Below are 11631 nucleotides of genomic sequence, written 5' to 3'. Positions count from 1 at the left end.
TGGGTTTGGGAATACTTCCCGAAGCTCAAGAAAGCATTGCCAGTAAAACGCCTCATTTTCATCGATAACCCATCGCAAAGCATCGCAAGCTGTAGTGTGGCTATAGCCTAAGACGGCTTCTGATTGGCTGTGCGTTGCAAACTGCAAATGCGAAAAGCAGTGCAGCCAATCAGAAGCCTTCTTATAGATAATGCATAGCATAGTTCCTGTATGAATGATAGCAGGAGAACTCACAAAGCTCTTAAACTTAAATCGCAATAGTTAGTTAACTGTTGAGCAATTTCATTGCAGATTTCTTCACATAACCCTGGGAAAAGGATATTATAACTGATATCAATAATAATGAAGATGAATATGAGGATGACTTTGACCAAAAAAAGACCGATTTCGAGTTTGTCATGGAAAATGCGAAGCTACCGATGCCAGTGATATTGAAGAAATCAAGTGAGAAAAAGCTTCAAAGGTGAGTCACGTTTTTATATCTTGTGGGTAGTTCCTATGATCTTTCTGCAGTGTGTTATGGAAGTTGTTATTATGAGAGGCATCATGAACATGCTGGGAATTGGCATTCATTTCATGAGTACGAGTATACATTTCAAAGTCTTACAGAAGCCAAACATTACATCATTATGTTTATATGCACTGTGTGGACAATGCATAGCACTGAAGGCACACAAAAAAAAAGTAAGCAACCATAAACCAGAATGAGAAGTTTCAGTCACATTCGATTCCAAGACTTTGACAAAGACCTGACATGTAATTAATGTGTACAGACACAGATAGGCCTTTCTTTTTCATGCCCTTTTATTTTAAATTGACAAGTATCGGTTGTCATGCCAAATGCCTACAGTGGCTGCATATGACATATTAGAAAAAATTTAAAGAAATAGGCCTATTACCTTTTGTTGTATTGGTTTCTTACAGCTCAATGAACTCCACTTTTTTTCCAGCTGCACATGCCAGACTGGGCCTGATACAACACCTTTTTGTACCCAAAGAAATGATCCAGGAGGTCATCCAGTCACACTTCCTTCACCTGGACTTTCACTACCGAGGCAACACTATCTCTACAAACACATCTGAGCCTTTGTGCCTGAGTCCTACAAGGATATAATGTGCTCTAAACCAGATGTCCTGCCTCCAGATGGGTCAGAGGATGAAGAGATACAGGTGGAGGTAGATAAAGGACTAGAAGGACAGAGTCGAGGTAATGGATGTGGGTGAGGACACGGGTGAGGCTGCAGAAGTAGCAGCCTGTCATGGATCGGTCTTGGCAGAGGGGTTGAAGTTGGGGGGGTTCAATTTTTTGTTATACATGAACTTTAGACAACATTTTCAAGGAACTTTAGAATTTTGGAACTTTTGAACTGTAGACTGAGGGGGGAAATACATGGAGGATACAAGGGGAAACATCCTTTAAAAAAATTACATTTTGTAAATATGTTAATAACATGTTCCTAAAAAGGTACAGTGAAAAAAATTGGTGTGTACATCTGTGAAACCATAATAAACATGTTCTCCAAATTTAACTTTAATATCCTTTTACCTCCACCAACTTTGTTGGAGGAGGTTATGTTTTCACCTCCGTTTGTTTGTTTGTTTGTTTGTTTGTTTGTTTGTTTGTTCCTAAAGTAACTCAAAAAGTAGTGAACAGATTTTAATGAAATTTGAGGAAATGTGGGCCACAGACCAAGGAACAGTTGATTAGATTTTGATGTAAATCCAGATATGTATGCAGATCCAGGATTTTTTTTTTTTTGTCTGTTCCCAACGTAACTCAAAAAGTATGAACAGATTTTAATGAAATTTGAGGAAAGGTGGGCCATGGACCAAGGAACAATTGATTAGATTTTGATGCAAATCCAAATCTATGGCTTGGTGGAGGTATGCACTCTACCGAGTGTCCTTCTAGTTATTAATGCAGCTATTTAAGGCTATGCAGTTTTTGTGAAATAAATAGACAAACAGGCATATGTCTCAATTTACTGGTCCATCTATGTTCCCACTCTCACCTATGATCACAAGCTATGGGTAGTGACCGAAAGAATGAGATCGCGGATACAAGCAGTAGAAATGAGTTTTCTCTGCAGGGTGGCTGGGCTCTCCCTTAGAGACAGGGTGAAAAGCTTGGTCATTCGGGAGAGACTCAGAGTAGAACCGCTGCTCCTCCACATCGAAAGGAGTCAGTTGCGGTTGTTCGGGCACCTTGTTAGGATGCCCCCTGGACGCCTCCCTAGGGAGGTTTTCTGAGCATGCCCCACCGGGAGGAGACCCCGGGGCAGACCCAGGACATGCTGGAGAGATTACATCTCTCGGCTGGCCTGGGAACGCCTCGGTATTTCCCCAGAAGAGCTGGTGGAGGTGGCCGGGGAGAGGGAAGTCTGGGCTGCTCTGCTTAGGCTGCTACCCCCACGACCCGGATCCAGATAAGCAGTAGATGATGGATGGATGGATGGATGGATGGATGGATGGCATATGTCACCACGTGGTCAAAACTGTCAGATATTCATATCCTCGTTGAGACATTTGGTCCCCACCAAGATTGAAAAACATGCCTACATTCTAGTCTAGTAGAATATTCTTATACAGACAGAAATGACGGTACAGTATTTTCATGTATTTAACCAAAACACTCTTCTACTACAGACATGAATATGCAATAATTCAATACAGGTGCTGACACTAGTTTAAAAATATATCTCTTTAGTGGACCTACACCCAGCATGCTCTTGTGATCAAGGACAAACTGAAGTGCTTACTGCTCAGTGATAATACATCTAACCATTTCTAATCCACTCAAACAACAATGCCCATGTCCCAACTGAGCTCATGTTATGGAGTTATTATCCGGAGGCTGAATGCGCTCTGCGTCTGCTCCCCATCATTACGTTAATAGCCCTGTGCATTGTGCTGTGTGTGGGGCATATCGTCACATGGGTGTGGCAGGGACACCGTAGGTGACACTGAATGCTGCTAGAGCTCTTTAGACACCAACAGACGATATACTGCAACAAGTGCTTGCAACCCCTCCCTGTTTTAATGAGTCTGTGTGTGTGAAAAAGGGACTTTATGTGAAAGGGAGACTTTGTGTCTGTGTATGTTGTCAATGTTAATTCAAGACTGAGCAACTCAAATAATTGTTGAACCATAATGCTTTGTTCAGTTGTGGCAATTTAAAAAAAAAATTATATTCAAAAGTCCGTTCAGTGACATGAACATGGGCTCTAACATTTTAAAATTTGTCATAAAGTTTCAATTGTCTATATGAATTGTTAACATAGCACCTAAATATATTTCATCTCATTATCTCTAGCCGTTTCATCCTTCTACAGGGTCGCAGGCAAGCTGGAGCCTATCCCAGCTGATTACGGGCGAAAGGCGGGGTACACCCTGGACAAGTTGCCAGGTCATCACAGGGTTGACACATAGACACAGACAACCATTCACACTCACGTTCACACCTACAGTCAATTTAGAGTCACCAGTTAACCTAACCTGCATGTCTTTGGACTGTGGGGGAAACCGGAGCACCCGGAGGAAACCCACGCGGACAACATGCAAACTCCGCACAGAAAGGCCCTCGCCGGCTACGGGGCTCGAACCCGGACATTCTTGCTGTGAGGCGACAGCGCTAACCACTACACCACCGTGCCGCCCACCTAAATATATATTATATTACAGTTGAAGCAGAACAGCAACTCTTTATATTAAATATACAGGCAAATATCAAGTATCAAGGTTTAAGCTAAAGGGTTAAATATTTGCTCAATGCTTCCCATAATAATTGAGCAACATGAATGGTTGTAATCCCCAGGTGCTGCTTTGTGTGTGTGCCAAACATAGGAATCTAGTCGAAACCCAGAGCAGGAAGCCAGTCATGCAGTATCTGATAGCCTCAGGCAGGATGACGGCAACGTCAGAGCTCAATGCTTCATCAAGTGAGAGAACAGTCACACTTCTAACAGCTCAATGAAACCAGATTTCACCTCTGGCAAACTAATGAAAAAAAAAAAAGATACTACAATGTGTCCTTGCAGATGGGTGTGTTTATTTTTTTAGTTAAAATTGTCTGTTAAAGAAAGCAGAAGGAGTGAGTAAATCTTTTGCGGAGATTCATCATCATGCCAGTTGGCACAGATACAAAATTACTTCTGTACTCATCTGTAAGAGGCTCACCTCAATGTACAGACTAGTGTGTTTATTAAAAAAATAATAATAAAGAGCCAAAACTTTTTATGTCCCTCTATTAATACACGCACGCACGTACACACGTGCGTACACATGCATACACCCACACCCGCGCATGTTGTTCATCGTGTCTTCAGGCTCCAGACACCTGCCTACACTGCCAGGAAGAGTCATGTTACAGTGATGAGGCAAGATCTGACCAATGAGCTGCTGTGAGAACAGCAGGCGAAGGTGGTGGGAACTCTCCTCCCCTCTCTCTCTCCGCTACGCTCCTTTACACAGCCTTACCTGGGAAATTCGCACAGGCCCAGGGAGGGGCCAGCAACCTGCTTGCCTAATGAATACAAAACAAAACCTCTCACTGACAGGTGAGTTACAGAAGTCAAGTGTGTTCATTTACTCTTTCTTCCCTTCTCGTTTTTTTCCCTTCTCTCTTGTTTGCTTCCTCCTTATTTTTTCCCCCCTTCATGGCATACAGCTTTACATCAGCCCATCGTGGCACCATTCAGAAAAGAGAGAATGGGACGAGAGAAACAAAACAGAGCCAAAGTGTGGGAACTTTTCCTCCTTCCTTTATTCTCATCTGAGTGGTTTCATTGTTAACTCTGTCTGTGTCAACCAAAGTGCACCTGGGGCCAAACCACACATTTCTACACCGCACTAGATATGTACCATTCAGCCTGATAACACTGCGACAATGTCTTAACTTAGGATTAATTAAGTTCATTGACAAATATAAAAGAAAGTTTACTTGTTATTGTATTTAATACCTTTTAATATAACACCTATTTGAGTTCTTCCAAATAGTGTAGATTCTTGGTTATGTAATTGTTCATCGTGAAAACAGCAATCTGTAAAACATTTCCATCTTCAGATTTTCAAAACAATAGGTCTTAGATATTAATAATAAAAGACACGATTATTTTATGAGCAAGACAAACTTCTTGTTGCATTGCTGTCTTTGTTAATCCTGCTCGTCTCTTAGTGTAGAACCAACACTGCCCCCCTCAGATCGCAGACCATGTTGCTTTTACATAAGCAGGATCACGTTCACTAAATGGAGCTGGCCCTAGAAATGTGTCTGTGGTCAGGGGTCCCTGGATTATATGTCTGTTTGAATAAAAATGACTCCTTCATAAATTATTTTGGCTCTTTGACAACAGCCTCTCTTTTTGTCACAGCTGTTTTTCAGTCATGCACTATGTACAGTATGTGTGGGTTTTTGTTTGTTTGCTTGTTTGTTTGTTTGTTTTCAGATTCTTTGATGCATTGTACAATTTTTCAAGTATAGAAAGCCTTGATTGGAAGCTTAAGCCATGCTCAGACATTATTCAGGAAGATCGTCTTGCTGTGTTTACCATCTCAATGTGTTGTTATCTTTGAATAGGGATGGAGGACAAGGACCATATAGCATAACACCAAAGTGTGAAAATCACTCCCTTTTAATGGATCTATCCTGACTCTACCCTGAGCTTGTCACGTCTCAGCTCAGTGCCCTATACGCCATGCTATACACTTTAAATGACACTATTCCACATTACGGGAATCCTAATAGCACTGGCCTTTGTCCAGACTTAAAACAGAGGCTTCTATTGAGGCCAAACTGTTTCCTCAGCCTTTTCCTCTTGCATACGCATTTTGTTATGGTTGTTATTGTGTTTAATTAAACCTATTTCAGTTGCTTTTCAGCATCTTTTATGATTTTTTTGTTTGTTTGTTTGTTTGACTTTTGTTTAGGAGGCACGGTGGTGTAGTGGTTAGCGCTGTCGCCTCACAGCAAGAAGGTCCGGGTTCGATCCCTGTGGCCGGCGAGGGCCTTTCTGTGTGGAGTTTGCATGTTGTCCGCGTGGGTTTCCTCCGGGTGCTCCGGTTTCCCCCAAAGACATGCAGGTTAGGTTAACTGGTGACTCTAAATTGACCATAGGTGTGAGTGTGAATGGTTGTCTGTGTCTATGTGTCAGCCCTGTGATGACCTGGCGACTTGTCCAGGGTGTACCCCGCCTTTCGCCCGTAGTCAGCTGGGATAGGCTCCAGCTTGCCTGCGACCCTGTAGAAGGATAAAGTGGCTAGAGATAATGAGATGAGACTTTTGTTTACAGTTTATGTCTGGCATTTTATTACCTCCGCATTTTTTTAATGTATAGGTTTTGATTGTGTGTCTTCAGAGACACTTCATTTTTTTTGACTGGAAAAGATATTGAAAATCATTGTAAATGTTGGGCAACTGTGTTGCTCTACATGCAGTGTGAATGATGTCAATCATGTGATGTGAATCATGGGTGAATCATGTTCTTTTAATCATATAGCCCACAACCTCATCTCATCTCATCTCATTATCTCTAGCCGCTTTATCCTTCTACAGGGTCGCAGGCAAGCTGGAGCCTATCCCAGCTGACTACAGGCGAAAGGCGGGGTACACCCTGGACAAGTCACCAGGTCATCACAGGGCTGACACATAGACACAGACAACCATTCACACTCACATTCACACCTACGGTCAATTTAGAGTCACCAGTTAACCTAACCTGCATGTCTTTGGACTGTGGGGGAAAACGGAGCACCCGGAGGAAACACACGTGGACACGGGGAGAACATGCAAACTCCGCACAGAAAGGCCCTTGCCGGCCATGGGGCTCGAACCCAGGACCTTCTTGCTGTGAGGCGACAGCGCTAACCACTACACCACCGTGCCGCCAGCCCACAACCTCTTCAATAATATTATATAGATTATTACATAATTCAATTGTTTCAGTTACTTTCTCTATTCCCAAAGGAAGTGCCTCTGCTACTGCAGTGACCTGGCAACTTGTCCAGGGTGTACCCCGCCTCTCGCCCATAGTCAGCTGGGATAGGCTCCAGCTTGCCTGCGACTCTGTAGGACAGGATAAGCGGCTACAGATAATGGATGGATGGATGGATGGATGGATGGTGTCTCTACTAGCAGAAAGAAGCAAAGGTTACTCTGTGATGGAGGGGACCCAGTGTAGGGTGTAAGAAAATTGGTCATGCAGCTGGATGGCAAATATTAGTGAAAATGTAGAAATACTGTATACAAAAACCACAAACAACATGCACATAAGATGACATTTTAGGCAATATACTGTATTTTCGCAACAGTTCTGTGGGCAGAAATACCTTGTTGATGAGAGAGGTCAGAGTTGAATAGCTAGACTGATTAGAGTTAACACATAAAACTACAGTAACTCAAACGAGACCGTCAGTGACAGTGTAGCTCACTTCGACCCTGTCTAGTCCAGAAGGAACAATTTAAAGTGGTCCACCTTGCACTATATACACTATATAGATGCAATATACACCCAAGGAATACCTACTGTACCTGCACTGTAAAACCCGATAATGTCACTGAGCTCAAAAATTTTATTGAAACCGATTACGTAAAAATTTTTGAGGTAAGTTACTTAAATTTTTTAAGGTAAGATTTCTTAAAAATTACACTATAGTTACACTTAATTGTAATTTTTAAGAAATCTTACCTTAAAAAATTTAAGTTACTTACCTAAAAAATTTTTACGTAATCGGTTTCAATAAAATTTTTGAGCTCAGTGACCTTATCGGGTTTTACAGTGTGTTTTCCAGAAAGAATCCAAAATAGTGAGGAATTGACCGAGAAGAAGCGATTTTTGTTGAACTGCTCATTAAGGCTTAATTAGTCCATAACTTCATTAATAATTGTAATTAAGCAAATCTGGGTAGAAATTATACGCACCCTACGTACCCGTATCTTCATGCCAGAAAGACTCAAAATTGGTGAAGAATTGAGGGAGAAGAAGTGATTTGTGTGGAAACTGCTTGTTAGGGATTAATTACTCCATATAGTTATTATTAATTGCAATTATGCAAATTTGGGTAGAAGCCATATGCTCCCCTGGCAGACCTACCTTCCTGCCAAAAAGAATAAAAATCTGTGAAGAACTGAGACAGAAGAAGTGATTTTTGTGAAATGTGGACAACGTTGGACGGACAACGACATCACCTGTGAGCTGTTTGAGCTAATAACCACTCTTTACAACCATGCTAAGCAGAAAACCATCTCACAATGTACAACACATTGAATCTTGAAGTGGATCGGTTTCAAGAAGAGGAAAAGAAAAGAAGAGAAAAAGAAGCTTTTATTTGTCACATGCACACTCAAGCACAGTGAAATTTGTCCTCCGCATTTAACCCATCTGAAGCAGTGAACACACACATACACAAGTGAGCAATGAGCACACACACATACCCAGAGTAGTGGGCAGCTATGCTACAGCGCCCGGAGAGCAGTTGGTGGTTAGGTGCCTTGTTCAAGGGCACTTCAGTCTAAAGCTGCCCCATGTTAACCTAACCACATGTCTTTGAATTATGGGGGAAACTGGAGCACCCAGAGGCAACCCACAGAGACACAAGGAGAATATGCAAACTCCACACAGAAAGGCCCCCATTGGCCACAGGGCTCAAACCCAGAACCTTCTTTCTGTGAGGTGACAGTGCTAACCACTACACCACCATGCCACCAACAGAAGGACCACACAGGGGTTCAGTCCTGACAGCCAAAACCAAGAATCCAAGGCTACAGTGGGCGTAGGTTGGGAGAAACTGGACAGTTAAAGATTGGAAAAACATTAGTCTTTTTTTCCCAAAACTTTCCACTGCCCAATTTCGGTGACCCGAGAGGCTTAGATTAAAAGTTGTGTAACTGATCAGGCGCAGGTACAAGTGTTCCTAATTAAAGTGGCCGGTGAGTGTATTTCCATTCAGCAAATCCTGTCGTTTTTATAACTATGTAGTAGAAAATGTCAAAATTTCATCATGGGAATGTTCCCAGTCCACCACACAAACCTATGAGAGATTCCACACATAAGCTGTCCTATACATTAATGCTAAAGACTGTAAAGCTAGTGGTGCGAAGCTTGCAGTCTGTCTGTGCACCTGTAGCAGAACAAGTTGCTCCTAGTTTCTTGTCACCCCCCTCTCTCACCTTTTTGTGCATGGTTCATGGGAAATAGACTCTCACAATGGCCTGCAGGCCTCGTGATTCATGTTGTTTTTGTGTGTGCCATGAAAGTGGTCAGATTACATTGCAGGCAGTTGATAATAACAACATGGAAATGAGTCAGGATGGAGAGAGCCAGGCGAGAGAGCAGAGAGGAGGGCTTCTTGTTGGAGAGCAGAGTACAGATCCGTATTGGCTGAATTGATCCTCAGTTGCTCTCGAGGGAGAGGACTGTGTGACCAGACACCCTTCATTCACAGGTGCTCTCACTTTCCACCCTGGTCAGTGGGGACAGGGTTTGGTGACTAACTCGTGTGTTTGTTCCTAGACTCCTTCTGTGTGAAAAAAGAGCAACCCTTATGAAGACCTGTCCACCTTCCACTGCACTTTTTTGTCACCATTCAGTGGATGAACAGTAGAAGACTGTTTCACCTGAGTGCTGCCTTTCTTTACTTTAGTACGGTTCACTAGTTCGCTTAGTTCAAAAGAAGATCCTGGAACCTGCGTCAAGCCCATTCTGAAATATTTTCTTTTTCTTAACCTGTGCAAACAGACTCCATCCATAGTTATTTTCACAGTGACCGTGTACACTGTGTTTGTTATTTATTCCCATAGACCGGTTTTACTCTTTGATCTTTGTATGAATGACATGACTCAAAATCCAGTCTGACAAGTGTCTGGGTGTTCTTGCCTTTGAAACGGTGACCACACATTGCTTCAGGTTAAAGTCTTCTTACATAGAAGGACAGAGACATGTCAGGTCCGGTCAGGCCACATTCAAGAGTGAACTGAGATTTAAACTGTTGCTAAACACAGTGACTTTAATGTATGTGTTCCTTACTTCAACTTAATATGCAGAACACAGTCAGGCCAAAATGTCTGCAGTACAGTTTTAGACATCATACAGGGTTCTAACTAGGCCTTTTCAGCTTACCAGGCCAATACACAATGTTTCCTTACCGCTACGCCCATAAAATTGCCGACATGCCTGTGAAAGTTGCAGCGACACTAATAAAAAGACTTGTCAATCTTGAAAATATGGTCTTTTATTTAATTTTCTCATTATACCCATGCATGCGAATGTTCTACATTCGGAAAATACTCCACTCCTCATCCACGTAATCACCCAGTGCATCGCTGCCTGAGTAGTTCCGTGTGGAGATTGTTACTAATCATGCTAGTCCGGTTTACCTCCTTCCTTATGCTGTGTTCGTGGTAGAGTGCCAGCTGTGTTAAGAGGCGCTTACCCGCCATGCACGTAATATGTGCCGGTCCCTGAGTTAGATCTGGATAGTCATGTATTGTAATTGAATGGCTGAAGCTGAAAATAAAGCTGACACTTGGTGAACATCAACTGGTTGTTTTATTCTTATTTCATAAATATGTCACCAATATAGTTGAATATTAATTATAATAAGTCTTCAATCAAAAACAATCACAGCAACTTTTGGAAAAAAAAAATCTCATTAATATTACCAAAAAAGGGCGGCATGGTGGTGTAGTGGTTAGCGCTGTCGCCTCACAGCAAGAAGGTCCGGGTTTGAGCCCCATGGCCGGCGAGGGCCTTTCTGTGTGGAGTTTGCATGTTCTCCCCGTGTCCGCGTGGGCTTCCTCCAGGTGCCCCGGTTTCCCCCACAGTCCAAAGACATGCAGGTTAGGTTAACTGGTGACTCTAAATTGACCGTAGGTGTGAATGTGAGTGTGAATGGTTGTCTGTGTCTATGTGTCAGCCCTGTGATGACCTGGCGACTCGTCCAGGGTGTACCCCGCCTTTCGCCCGTAGTCAGCTGGGATAGGCTCCAGCTTGCCTGCGACCCTGTAGAACAGGATAAAGCGGCTACAGATAATGAGATGAGATGAGATATTACCAAAAAAGAGTGACTTTCAGGGAGGCCTGCAAGTGCCAGGAAATGCACTAGAATGCATCTCCGAGCATGTAGAACCCGTGAGCTTTCATGGGCTCCCAAACCCCTGGCCATTGTGACTGGTGCCACTGCACTGATATTTTGGTCTAGTTAGAACCTTGATCATAGACATCAAAAATTGGTGCTTGAAAGTTTGTGAACCCTTTAGAATTTTCTATATTTCTGCATAAATATGACCTAAAACATCATCAGATTTTCACACAAGTCCTAAAAGTAGATAAAGAGAACCCAGTTAAACAAATGAGACAAAAATATTATACGTGGTCATTTATTTATTGAGGAAAATGATCCAATATTACATATCCGTGAGTGGCAAAAGTATGTGAACCTCTAGGGTTAGCAGTTAATTTGAAGGTGAAATTAGAGTCAGGTGTTTTCAATCAATGGGATGACAATCAGGTGCGAGTGGGCACCCTGTTTTATTTAAAGAACAGGGATCTATCAAAATCTGATCTTCACAACACATGTTTGTGGAAGCGTATTATGGCACGAACAAAGGAGATTTCTGAGGACCTCAGGAAAAGCGTT

At 42.5% G+C, this 11631-nt stretch overlaps 1 protein-coding gene across 1 annotated transcript in view; it reads left to right on the top strand.

Annotated features, from left to right (window-relative positions):
* The first annotated feature begins 1113 nt into the window (after positions 1-1113).
* The window catches only part of LOC132895942 (PPARGC1 and ESRR induced regulator, muscle 1), a 75462-nt gene continuing 64944 nt past the window's right edge, over positions 1114-11631 (top strand). The window contains exon 1 of the mRNA XM_060936680.1: positions 1114-1207. Within this exon, the coding sequence (XP_060792663.1) occupies positions 1114-1207 (94 nt within the window). The remainder of the gene's footprint in view (positions 1208-11631) is intronic.

The sequence above is a fragment of the Neoarius graeffei genome, chromosome 13 (assembly GCF_027579695.1).
Source record: "Neoarius graeffei isolate fNeoGra1 chromosome 13, fNeoGra1.pri, whole genome shotgun sequence".
Classification (NCBI taxonomy): Eukaryota; Metazoa; Chordata; class Actinopteri; order Siluriformes; family Ariidae; genus Neoarius; species Neoarius graeffei.
Note: the sequence above shows the minus strand (reverse complement) of the source record. Positions and strands in the feature narration are given on the sequence as shown.